The sequence below is a fragment of the Mesoplodon bidens genome (assembly GCF_964165515.1).
Source record: "Mesoplodon bidens genome assembly, chromosome: 6".
NCBI lineage: Eukaryota > Metazoa > Chordata > Mammalia > Artiodactyla > Ziphiidae > Mesoplodon > Mesoplodon bidens.
The window spans coordinates 63975674-63989643 of NC_138162.1; the positions used below are offsets into that span (position 1 = coordinate 63975674).

At 40.0% G+C, this 13970-nt stretch overlaps 1 protein-coding gene across 1 annotated transcript in view; it reads left to right on the plus strand.

The window, feature by feature from the left end:
- Positions 1-2002: 2002 nt before the first annotated feature.
- The window catches only part of LOC308619295 (FRAS1-related extracellular matrix protein 1-like), a gene marked incomplete at both ends in the record, with an annotated part of 39108 nt that continues 27140 nt past the window's right edge, over positions 2003-13970 (plus strand). The window contains 4 exons of the mRNA XM_081237917.1: positions 2003-2242; positions 7166-7260; positions 9983-10284; positions 11660-11856. Coding sequence (XP_081094043.1) covers positions 2003-2242; positions 7166-7260; positions 9983-10284; positions 11660-11856 — 834 coding nt within the window. The remainder of the gene's footprint in view (positions 2243-7165; positions 7261-9982; positions 10285-11659; positions 11857-13970) is intronic.

Consider the following 13970-nt stretch of genomic DNA (forward strand, 5'->3'; position numbering starts at 1 on the left):
TGGCAGAGTGGGCTGGTGTGGTGACTTCACTTTGCAAATGTCCCAAACACCCAGGCTCCTTCTGGCTCACAGCTCTGCTAGCCTGAGGTGTGGCTCTCTTTTTTATGTGCAGGGCAGCCTCCTCAATCTGGGTAACAAGAGGGAGAGAAGCATAAGGATAAATCCATGCAAAAAAAAGGAAGAACGAGGTCGCTAGGGAGTGAGTGTAGACAAAAAACAGGTCCCAGGACTGGACTCTAGGCTCCCCAACATGAAAAATTCAGGGATTCTAGGAAGAAGCAGCAAAGGAGAAGAAGGGAGATGAGAAGAAGGCCTGAGAGTATAGAGTCCTTGCAGCCTTTATGGGTTAATTTAATTCATTTAAATCTCAGAAAGCCAAGTTTTTTCTCTTATCTCTCAGTTTTGGGTGACGCCTACCCACCCTGTTGCTTCTCTTCTTTGTGAAAGCACTGCTTTTTTGAATGATCTTAGATGCCAGAGGTGAATGGAAACAAGTTGTGAAAGTTCAACAAGCAGGTTTGCATTCTTGCCCAAACAAGCCAACCTAATTCAGCCTGAGCGTGGGCAACATGGTCAGTGGGAGGATGGGACTGTTTTATTTGGGGACCGACACCATAAAAAACAGGCTGCTCTGTGAAGTGTGCACCCGCCCGCCTCCAGGTGTTAGGTGACATGTCACGCACTGTCTCAAAAGTGAAAGGTTTCAAACAGGGCCAAGAGAATGAGCCTTCCCTTAATATATTAGAGGTGGGCAATAGTGGCATTTTTGCCTACACCTTCTGACAAACATTTCAGTATCCATGTGCAGAAATCATTAAAATCATGAAAATGGAAGACCTTCCAATGGGCATAATAAACCACCATTATGGTCTATCATGGATAACTAATTGTGGATATGATTGGTTCACCTAATCATATCTTGGAATTAAAGATATATTTCAATACCTTGCACTTTGGATAAAATCATTTCTGTTCTTATATGACACAGAGAAATAATCATGAAATTCTAAGTGGTTAAAATAGAAAAAAAGACTCCACTTGTGTGAATTCTATACTTTCTATGTAATTAGCATTGCAGATGATGTATAAATGCATGTACATCGCCGTGTCATTAGCTGTGTATGTTGAAGCTATGTTACTGGATTCCTAGTCCTTGTTACACCTAAACAAAACGCCGAATGTTCACTTAGAAAAAATATCTTTTCTCCAGTTTCCACTCAAGCGTTTCTTAGGTGTCTTCATTGCCCAGCAAAGTCAAAATTGTGCCCATACGACAAATTATTAAGCCTTTTTTTTTGAGTGGGTAGCACTGATTTAGAATTAATCATGTTTTCAAACAGTGGGTAAGTAATTCTATCAGCTCTCTTGCACAAATGAGGTTACAGTCCTCATTTATCAAGTGAGAAGACAAAAGCAAAGAGTTCAGCAACTTTCTCTGAACGCAGAGGAGCAAACACTGCCCGTGGCCGTGAGTCGGGCTGCCTCCTGTCGGACCACACAAGTGACGTCCCGGTTGGGACCCGTTGAGTCCGGAAGCAGGAGTTACCGCCAGGGAATGAAATGGCTGCATTGCCTTTCAGATGCCCCTGGAGGTCAAGTTAGTTTATTTGTTTTTAATTTAGCTGAAATTACAGGCTGGTTGAAAGATTCCTTTGTCGGTGGGGGTCTTTTGAATAAGCCACATAAACCTTTTGGTTTCTCTCTCTTTCCTCCAACTCCTCGTCCCATTTGCAGGATTAAAAAAGCACTTGGGAGGCACATTAATCTTGCCGGGCGTTGTCAGGAGTGATCAGCGAGTTTTATTAAAAGCTCTGGGACTGCCTGAAAGACCTCCTTGTCTGAGTTTGAAATGAAAGGGACGTGTTAAGATCTTGGGGCACATTGTCGGGACCCCTTGCCCTGCCCCTTGGACTATGAGCTGACACCCCCGGAGAAAGCACAGAAGCCCTCCTTTGTTGAAGGGATTTCACTGGTGGATGGAAACGAGTTGGCCCCTGTCGGCATGAGCTCTCTACGCTGGGGTGGGCTCGGTGCCCTGCTGCTGCTGCTGAGGCTGCTCCCAGGCTGGGCCAGCCCCACCCTCATCCGTGTTAACCGAGGGGTCAGGGTGATGAAGGGCAGCTCCGCCTTCCTGTCTCAGGATGACCTGAAGTTCGCCATCCCCAAAGAGAAAGATGCCTGCAAAGTGGAAGTTGTGATGAATGAACCAATAACCCAGAGGGTTGGGAAACTCACTCCACAGGTAGGTCACATCCGAGATTTGCTATTTAGTAGTGTGTGTGAATGAGAGTGTGTGAGAATGTTAGGAAGGGGGCGGGGGGAGAGAGAGGGAGGGAGGGAGAGAGGGAGGAAGGGAGAGAGGGAGGGAGGGAGAGAGGGAGGGAGGGAGGGGGAGAGAGAGAGAGGGGGAGAGAGAGAGAGAGAGAGAGGTGGAGGGAGAGAGAGAGAGAGAGAGAGAGAGGTGGAGGGAGAGAGAGAGAGAGAGAGAGCGTTCTTCCTTCAAGCTACCAGAGGTGAGTGTTGTAAGATGTTCAAATTTGAAACGGTGGAGTTGCAGTTAGCGGGCATAATACTGCACTGTTTTTTCTATGCAAGGTGAAACCTGTTAAAAAATTTTTTTTGAAGTATAATGACATATAACATTGGTTTCGGGTGTAGGAGGTAATGATTTGAGATTGGTCAAACCTGTTTTTTGAATGTTCTTGGCTGACTGTGGATTACAGCCTTGAAACCAACAGGAGTTACTCCTATTTATGTCAACCCCTCTGGAGGAAGAAGGCTGGTTCGAACAGATATGGATGGATACATTTTTTAAATTAGTAATGCACCAAATTGACAAGTCTTTCCAATTTATCCTCTCTTATTGACGAAAACTTGTGTAAATATTACCAGCTCTTTGACCTTATAAAACAGCTAATCACCCAGGAAAACGCATAATGGTAAGGAAATCACATACTTCTTATTTTAGGTACATGGCCACTCTATGAGAATCTTAGGGGAGAGAGAGAAAAAAACAGAGCGAGGGGGAGAGAGAGAGAGAGAGAAGTAAATGAGAGGGAGAGAGAATGAAAACGGGTTAGAGTGGGCAGTCTCCTGTGTGGTGTGATATGGTCAGTCTTTATGGGACTATTCCTGCCCCCAAATTATCTCACCCATGGCCAGAGTGCCTTTGGATAAGATATCAGGGTTTCAGGACATCTTTAGGACACATTTGTGACTGCAGAATAGCAAAAGTTAAACACAAAGACATTTTTATCTATTACCATCCCTTGAACATTCCCTTGAGTAAGGGAAGAGATCTGGAAAAGATATATGAAGACACTTCATTTTAAATATTCATTGTTCTTCAAAAATGTCTTCATAAAATTTTTTTTCCCCTTTAATCACCATGGAGACCTTGTCATTTAAGGGTGTTCTGTGCTCAATCCTTTTGTAGGGTGGAGTTACCCTCTAATTCATTGGGTTTAGGAAAATCTGTATTATCGTACATTTGCTTAAAGAGCTTATCTCTGTACACAATAGAAAATTGCTTCTGGTCTTATTACTTGTTCCTACTGTGGTTTAACTTTCTTCTCAAGGCAAACAGTTTTCAGAATATTCAACGCTGGGTGTGGCTGCTGCTCCTAGCAAAATACAGCATTTCTGTTTGCTGAACTGTGAGCATTAATGTTCTTCCTCTCTATTTGGCTAAAAAAATAATTCCATCGGCTTATTCAAAAGTGGTATTAGATGTCATAAAGATGAACTAAAGAGACTGAGATAGATGCTAGCACAAATTGACATCTCTAGACATTTCCTTTACTTCTGTTACAGTTATAGTCTGATTCTGAAACACATCAGAATGCTGTGGCAGGCTCTCACATTGGGAGTATGGTTCATGTGACTGTGACTAAATGTCTCCCTCCAGTTTCATGTGAGTTTTTCTTTTGTCAGTCAATGAGCTTCAGATGGGCATCTAAAAAATGTTAGTATATGCTCATGGCCCCAGGTCACCCTGGTACTCCCATTTGTGTGGTAATTGCAACATCTCCCCACTTTCTCCCAACATAACTTATGCTGCAAAGTGTGTTTGATTGGCACCTATAAGTTAGGGAAAAAGGAGACGCCTGGGATAGCTCACGTCTGGAGCCCCAATGCAGTAAATGTGATGAGTAGGTGACATGAATAGGCTCAGCAGCAGGCCGTGGAGCCCTAACTACAGGCACTGGGGTCAAAAGCAAATGCCTGGGGTTTTGGGGAGCAGCTAAATAGGACCCAGATCCTAGATGTCTGGGATCCCTGATAGAGCAGAGACCCAGGGCTATATGGAAAAAGGTGGATGCCTTATAAAGACTGATGAACTGATAATTTGGTAACCCTTCCAATCAATATATTAAAAAATGTGTTCAACATTTATTTAGAAGTAAGGCTGAATATAGTTTGTGAGGTAAGAAGAGAGGAAAAATTCCTCCTTGTAGCGCACTGGGGTAATCTATGGTCCAGCTGTATTAAGCTCTGGCCCCAAGCATGCAAAACCAAAGGCCTATTATTCACCAGATTCTCCCTCCTTAGAAAGCATTTTGGGGAGGATCTCCTGTTACTTAAACCAGCCTCTGGGGATATCCTTTCCCCATCCCAAATAGCCTATGACTTCTAAACTTTATGACTTCTAAAGTGCTTCATATAGCACTTTCTATGAGAGTAATGAAAAATATCATCATTTTCAGTGATATTTTAATGGTCTTCACCATGTGGCTAGCTCTGAGGCACTGGAGAGCAAAAAGGGATCCATGTGACTAGAACTCGGTAAAACATTTATTTGGTCACAAGGGTCAAGTGTTGTGATAGATCTCTAAGTTGTCTCATTTTCAAACTTTCTCTGATTTTCTGGCAAAAATCCATTACTAGAAAGACAATGTGGAACAGAAACAACATATCTGTCTGATTTAGGGAAGTCTGCATTGCAAGGCAAAGGGACAGGGCTCCAAACATCCCCAAAGTGTCCCCTAGTGTGCTGATTAAAAGATAATGTTTAGTGTATGTCTATCCAGAGGTACATCTGACATCTCAAACAGATTTATATCATCTAAAATAAATATGTGATTTATAGCTGCTAAAAGTTATTCTGTGGAAAGGAGTCCATTAAAATGTGGAGTTTCGTTGCCTTTTGGTCAAATATGAGAACTGTGTACTATCATGAAATCTGTATGTCCGGAAAACTTTGTTTCTCAAACCACCTGGTGATCTTCCTATTTTTTCATTATGATAATTTCAACAAAAACAAAATCCCTAAGTGAAAACTGCTCTTTTGCAATATGTAGCTGTACTAAATCCAGGTTGATGCAGTTCTCCCCAGGGATTTATTTCTTATGGAGTTTTTGAAATTAAGCACAGACAAGCATAGCCAAGCCAATTATGCACACACAGACACACACACACACAGCCTAAACATTACTCTTTAATAGAGCTTACTAGTAAGTTGAAAGCAGGCTTATTTGGGCCCATTCCTAGCTAGATGACTGTATTAACAACACCCTGCTGTGTAATGAACCATTTCACGTGAGTTGTACAGAAAATGTTTTGTTTAACATCTGTTCAACCAGTGTTTTCATTCCATTACTGAAGTTTGTCTTAGGACCAACAGGTTCATTTTCCTATTGGATATTTGGAAAGGGATTTTGCTTGGTGCACACGAGTACCTTCTGTCTCGATAACCTTCTCGAGATAGTCAATTAGAGAAGGTCGATGGCAATATGTTTTCCTCATGTTTTAGGACAAGACTTACCTACTCACAGTACTTCTCACACCTGACCCAAAGCAAGAAATTTCCTGGGTGGAAAAGCACCCCCGTTTAGCACTGAGCTTGCTCTTTTGAATAGGAAATGCAGAAGTAAGAAAATATCTCTAGTTTGAACCAGTTTGCTGTCATTAAAGTGAGTAATGAGTTAGGAATGTGTGAATTTAATTATAAATTGTAATTGAAAAGCAGTTGAAGTGGAAAAAAACAAAGCTAGACAGTAATTAGGAAAGGATTTAGCTCTCCTTTGTTTTAGTTAGTAAATTTATGGAATTATGGTTGTCGCCTTTTATAAAAGGAGCACATATTATGAAACATAAAACAGATGTTTCTTTTAACAAAGCAGATTGTCTTTTTATTACAGTGACTATTTGTCAATGATATGGGAAAGGTCTTTCCTTTATCTCCTTCCCTCTTGTCAATTAAAAAGAGGAACCAAAGATGTCTGTAGGAAAAGATCATTTGTATTAGTGAGAAAGTCTTCTCAGGGAGGATTATGTTGTTTGTAAATGTTTGAGGCTGTAACAAGGTACAGGCTAAATAGCATGAACTCAACAATGATGATATGTGAATACCTTGAGGGTATTTCTTAGAACTCTACCAAGTCAGATCCGGCAGAATGAGGGTCATGGTGTGAATGGAAGAGAAAACTCTTCTTTTAAAAACTATGACTCCCAGAATCTAACAATTAGCAATCCTTAGTAGTTCTGAGTGAGGTGATACAGTTAATTATAATTTTGTTTGAATAGAGAAAATTGCCTTGACATTGTTATTTGTCTCATCAGTCATTTCTGCTATTACATAACTAATAAAAGCAGTCTTTTGCAAGTAAATGAGAAACATCTGTGGGTCGTGTTTGGCTCTGATCGACAACAATAATGTCTGTAGTAAGTGGCTTCATTTTTAAATATAAAAACACTATTTGGAAAAGAAAGCAATAAAAGGAGAAGAAAAAAATACAGAGCTAATACAGCGTGTTTGTATGTGGGGTAATGCATGCCTGTTTCTACATACACAGAGGTAGACCTCTCTGACTCAGTTGCTATGGTGTTGGTAAATAATATTTTGAAAAATGGAACCATATTTTAAATGTACTATACACTGGGAAAAGATAATTATTTAGAGATAATCACTGCTTAATTTATCTGCCTGATCTGCTTGGATTTTCATAATTCAGATATTCTCAAAGCAAAACACAGCTATATAAGCAGGATGGTCATAGGCATGGGGGTGGGTAGAGGTGGTGATGGTTAAAACACACACACACACACACACACACACACAATGCTAAGAGACCATAATTTCTTCAGGCAGTACTTTACAGCTGGAAAAATTAAAAAGTGTACCAGTTTTCTCACAGATATGTATCAATTTCTTCATGTGAACTAGGTCTTTGACTGCCATTTCCTTCCCAATGAAGTAAAGTATACTCACAACGGTTGCCCAATTCTTGATGAAGACACAGTGAAGCTTAGACTTTACAGGTAAGCAGCATAGAAGCATTGTTCATTCCTTAGCAGATAACCGCTCTGTGTACTTCTTTTTCTTTGGATAAGTATTATCATGATGGGAGTTACTAGATTTCAAACAAGTAATTCACAGTAGGAACTGGAGACCCTAGTGGGTGAGGCAAGAATTGTAGCAACCTTTCAGTTACTTTTATTTATATCTTCCTTGGGGCATTTCTGTGGCAAATTATTAGCCCTCTCCTGTTTCCCTTTAGAGTTCTTGTATGGGTATCTCTGGTCATTCAATTCCCCACTTATGATAAAAAAAAATGGAGATTATAAACTACAAATTTTTAATGAGAATTAGGAGGAAAATATATTCCCAAAGTGAATGAAATTCTTCTTTTTGATTATCAACTGCTTATTTATTAGAAGTGCAATATCTTCTATTTTTCAACATACTATATTTTAAAAAGGTTCAAAAAACCAATTATAGAGTTGGACAAAGTGACCATATGACCCAGCAGTTCTACTCCTAAATATACATATATACATAAGAGAAATAAAAGATATGTTTACACAAAAATTTATACACAAAGGTTCACTGCAGCATGTTTCATAAATGCCAAAAAGTTGAAACAATCTAACTGATGCATGTGTAAACATGATGTGGTATATCCATACAATGGAATATTATTCAGCCATAAAAAGGAATGAAGTACTGATACATGCTACAACATGGATGAACCTTGAAAACATTATGCTAAGTGAAAGAAGTCTGACACAAAAGGTCACATATTGTGTAATTTCATTTATGTGATATGCCTAGAAAAGGCAAATCCATGAAGACAAAGTGGATTAGCGGTTGCCAGCTGTTGAGGGAGGGGTGAATGGGGAGTGAATGCTCATGGGTGTGGACTTTTATGGGGGGCATCATAAAAATGTTCTGGAATTAGGGAGCATGATGGTTGCATAACCTTATGAATATACTAGAAACCACTGAGTTATAAACTTTAAAAAGGTAAATTTTAGGGTATGTGAATTATATCTAAATAAAAAGTTAATTTAAAATTACATAGCACAGGGAGATCAGCTTGGTGCTCTGTGACCACCTAGAGGGGTGGGGTAGGGAGGATGGGAGAGAGACTCAAGAGGGAGGGGATATGGGGATATATGTATACGTATAGCTGATTCACTTTGTTATACAGCAGAAACTAACACACCATTGTAAAGCAGTTATACTCCAATAAAGATGTTGAAATATATATAAGCTCATGGTTATGGTATTGCTCACTTCATAGAAGCAACTGAGAATTCAGTGTAGGTGGAGTAGGCCTTATATAGTTTTTTACTTGGTTTTTGTTGCTTTTAAGAGTATTTGGCTAAAATATGGCAGCATGAATTTCCCTTAAGTACTAGGCTAATATGAGTCGAGAGTTTTGTAGCACAGTGAATCATCCTATAAACACTTATGATCATCTGCTATAGGTTAGGCCCATGCTAGACATAGGAAACAAAAACAAAACAAAAACAAAAACATGAGGAGACATAGACTGGTTCTCATGGTCTCATGCAAAAGATGGGTCGCTAACTGTGATTCAGAATGACAAGTGCCGAAAGAGAGGGGTGAACCAAATGCTGTGCTCAGGAAATGCGATGGCACCAAAGGATTCCTTAGGAATCTATGCAATCAGCATACAAGGCTGTTTGATTTTCCTAAGACTTTAAAGTTAAAAAACAAATTAGCTTCAAAGAGCTTGCTGGGAAGGGCTGGAAAAGCTAATGAATTCTAGCTGTTCCTACTTCTTTTTTCCTTGAGTTTCTAAGGGATGGGGAGGGTAGAGGAGCGCGCATGAAGGGCAGAGTTAGAGGACCTGTCAATTTCCCTGGTCTTGAGGATTTAAAATAGAATATTCAGAGGAGCTGGAGGCAGAAAATCAGAGAGCATGTTTATTACCCTCTTACCTCGTCTCTAGCCCTTTTGACAAGCTACTTGACCACCCTGTGCCTGTTTCCTTATCTGTAAAATGGGATTAACAACATTTATGATAGATTCCTGTGAAGACTGAATGATATACTCTTCATAAAGAGTTTAGTATCTGCCCGGGCCATCATGAAAGCACATCAATTAGGAGCTGCATTATTGATACACACCCATCACCCATTAATTTTCTCCCTTCAGTAAAGAATGACAACCCATATCTGCTAGTCTCTGTAAGTATCCAGAAAACATAGTCACTAAGGGAATGAAGAGAATGGAGGTAACAATCACTGAATACCCTTTATATGCCAAGCGCTGAGCAGCGCACCCCAACTAGACTATAAATGACTATTCATGTAGTGGCATTTCTGAAGAGCAAAAAGGCCTTGATGCTTCAGAAACCCCTCACCCCCTCACTCCTGAATTAAAAGTCAATCCATAAATTATACATGCTGGATACTCTTAAGTTGCACACATGCTAGAGAAGGGACTCTGAGCTCATAGCAGTCATTAAATACCATTATCGATGATGGATTTGAGAGAAGGTGTTAAAAGAAGGGTCATTGGAAAGGGAAGTAACAGAAAAAGGAGTTGTCACCAAGGTAAGGAGAAGAAGGGAAGAGAAGAGAGAGGTTGAGAGTAGAGTATAAAATAAAATCCAAACTCTACCTGATACACTGTGTGAAAGCCAGTCTTTAAGCTTCCAGCCAAGTTAGTACACAATATCGGAAGTACCTGGGCACCAATAATATTGCCTTTGCTCTGTTCTGTCCACAGATTGACTGAGACAGACACCTTCACGGAAACCTTTATCCTGCGGGTCTATCTCCTGGAACCAGACTGTAACGTCATCCGTATAAGTGACAATGTACTGGAGGTGTCTGAATTCTATGGCCTGTCCCGAGCCATTGATAAAAACCTGCTCAGATTTGATTATGAGAGGACGGCTAGTCTGGAGTGTACAGTCAGGCTGGACCCTGTGGGAACTCGGCTGCCAGCCCATGGCCAGCTGGTTCTGGTGGAGCCCCGGCCGGAAGAACCTCGTGGAGATCACCCACACAGTTTTTTCCCTGAGTCTCGTATGATATGTTTTAATACTTATCTGGATGTTACTAAAACTGACAGATCTGTAAATGGTCATCTTCTACCATGACAAAGAGTTTTACTTAATATAATTTGTAGCTGGTTGAAAAATGTAAGTTAGTGGTTAAGAGTGCAGACTTTGGAATTGGAAAAACCCAGGCTTGAAAACTGCCTCTGCTATTTATTCCCTGTGTGCTTTTAGGAGAGTTATTTAACTTGTTTAAGTCTCTGTAAAACGGGCAAGGATAGTGGCTGTTCCATAGGGTTGTATAAAGATGGGAGTGAATGAGATCACACACACACACAAAGCGCTTAACACAGTGTCTGGCTCATAGCAAGTGCTCAGTAACTGTCAGCTGTTATTATTAATAGTAGGTAGCAATGGCAGTGGTAGCAAAAGTAGTTGGTGAATTTACTAAGTATTACTAGACTTGGAGCAGGTTTGAGGTAGAGCTGGTGGGCAGCAGCCATGGTTTAAATCAGGAAGAGTTAATGGATAACGTTCTTTCTGTTATTCATTTAATTATCACATTTTGGGCACCTCCTAGATGCATAATAGTGTTCTAGGCACTGTGGGAAGACCAAAAAATATAAGGGAAAATCATGATAACAGTAATACCTTGAATTTGGACAGAAATTTATAGCTGAAAACATGCACAATAAGTCGTATCATTTGGTCTTCACAGCCTTCACAGGGTAGGAAGTAGGATAACCATTTTGTACATCAGGGAAATGTGCAAAAGGCCACTAGAAAAATAAGTGGCCTGTGAGTATCATATACTGTGCAGGAGTGAAAAATGCAGTTGGACAGAGACAAAAGACTATGTATTGGAGAGATGACTGTGGTTTTCAGTGGGAGACAGCAGGATGGCTCAGGTGGTCAATGAATATTTGAAGAAAGGTTTAGTAAAAGATTAAGTCGACCTGAAAAGGTTTGCAGGATTTGAGTGTGTGACAAGCACTGAGGGGAGTGAATTTCAGTGAGTAGAATATTCTAGCAGAGATGGCATGATGGTACCATGGAAGTGGATGCTGTAAAGGAAGACAAGAGCAGGACGGTGGAAGGCCTACAGTGAGCCTATTAGTCAGAGATGGTCCAGCACCAGAAAATGCATTTTACATATTTTTTCTCTTGGTCACTTTTGGTGGTTAAGAACCTGATTGGATAATTGGTCAACTGTTCTTTTCAGTAAAAGCAATGACAGGTTTTCAAGAAAATGACAACCTACTCAGTGAATGATTGGAGGGTACATGTGAGTAGTCTTTGGGCAGTGAGAGGGAATAAGTACCCATGGGAGGGAGGATGGGTTTTTAAATTTTACAATCATTAATGTACAAGTGACTCTCTTAATTCACTGCTGTACATTCTAGAACTGGGAACAGAACTGAAGTGTCCAGGTGGCAGATGTCCCCTGGGACTGAAGAAAATAGGAAGTCTCAAAGTGAGCTGTGAGGAATTCTTGCTGTTGGGGCTTCGATATCAACATCTGAGTCCCCCTTCTCCACACATTGATTACATCTCCATCCGACTGGACCTCACAGATAGCAGGAGTAAAATCATATACAAGGTAGAGTCTGTGGGGTTATGTGTCTGTGTCCCCAGCTGATCCACAGCAAGAAAGCCAGTTCCACGGGGGCGCTCGTGCTGGTTCCTGTATGGTTGTGGGTAGAACAGCTCAGAGAACTGCAGACTTGTTCTGCCAGTAAGTGCTTGAAACAGTAGCTTTTGTATATAATATCAGTACGTAGTTTACCTTCTCTGGCTCTCTTGTAGCTCTGTCATCCCTAAAGCAACTTAGAAAGGACCTGGGTCAGGTTACATGCTAACTTTCTTCTCCCATTCCCTTCAGTATTCTTCAGCTTCCCATTTCTGCGTTTTTAACTCCTACTCTTTGATGCTTCATTTACTCCTTTATTAGAACCTCTTTTCATCTGTTAGAGGAAATCAGAGGGTCCACACACCCACTCTGCAAGGCCACAGGAATCTGGGAGAGAGGGGGAGTTCAGTCCCACTTTTATGGCTGTAGCAGATGATATCATTTTCACTCTTTCAGACTTTGAGATGGAGGACTGGGTTGTCAAGGAGACAGCCCCCCAAGGGCTTCCTGCATTTTCCAATCTCTTTTACATTCTCCTGCCCTTTCTTTCCTTTGATCTCTTCCCATTGAAATGATGACAGAAAGTGAAATCAGCCTATATGAGAGATTTGACATGCTATTCTCTTAATTCATGTACGCTGTAACGTGTTTATTTGGGAAGCTGGGGTGACTGTATACCTGCTGAAACAGCTCAGATTTTGTGCTGATTTAAGATGATATGAGATGACATTTGTGGAAGACCTCCGTCTTTCACAGGCTGACTTCTCACTAGGATTCCTCCTAACAGACCCAGTCAAACATTGAACATTATTACCACAGGAATTAATAAAACATGGAATGATAAGGAAATGAGTAAACAGGATTATAGAATTTTATAATTGAGATTTGGAAAAACCGTGAGGTAGTCTGGTCAAACTGATCAGGTAAATCACTTGGGGAGCTTTGAAAGAATAGATTTGAGTCTGACATTAACAGTTAAGAGCATGACTTTGGGCCCAGGTTGCCTGAGTTCAAACGTTAACTAGCTGTGTGACTTTGTACTTTATGCCTCATTTAAAAAATCTTAAAATGGGCATAGTAGTACTTACTTCTTATCGAGAGGATTAAATGAGATAATGCTTACAAAGCACTTGGCACAAAGTTGGACACATAATAACCTCTATACATATTTTGCTAGTGAAAAAACTGATCATCAGCCAGGTTTGGAAATGGCTTAGCCCAAGCCCCTTATTTTATAGTGGTAGCCAGAGAACTCGCGAACCTCGCAAACCTTGACTATACATGACTGGCTGAGTCAAGACTAAACTTTGTCTCTTAACGACTAGTACATGTCTTCTGTTTGTTTTGACGTGAAAGTCCTTTCCCTTTTAATGCTTTTTTATATCTGTGAAAAAAAATTAGAGCCATTTTTCTTCCTAATTGATTTTTCTTCTTTTTCCTCTGTATATTGATATAGGGTTTTATGTTTTCAGATCAGTTTTATTAGGAGTTTCCCCTTTAAAATGACCTTCCTGTATTATTTAGAATTAACCTATTCCATAGTCAATTTGGCATGTCACAAACAGATATAAAAGTAGTATGCTCAACAGCAGAGGATTTTTTTTAAAAAGCACAGAAAGAAAAATAAGAAAACAAAACTAGGGGTATTTCTACCATTTTTATATATATACACACTTACACACACATACAGAAACACACACACAGAGTGAGTGGGGAGGCATGCACACCAGAGTTAGTTTATGGAACTGAATTTATACTATATTTGAAGTTTTGTATCTTGTTATTTTTTTATTTTTATGCTGGTATAGTCCATCCTCATCAAGTGACTAAATGACTGTTCACCCATTATTTCTTATAGATTTAAAAACATTTTCCTGTTTATATTTGCCTTTTTATTCTGCCTGAAATGAATTTTATCATATTGTGAAACACAGAACAGTTTTTTCCAAGTAGCCAAAATTTTCGACACTATTTGTTGCATAATGGACATGTTTCCCATCGATTTTAGATGAGTCTTCTATTTTATAGAAAGATATTATGTGTCTATTTCAAGGGTAGCTCTTTTGTTCCTTAGATTTGCCTAC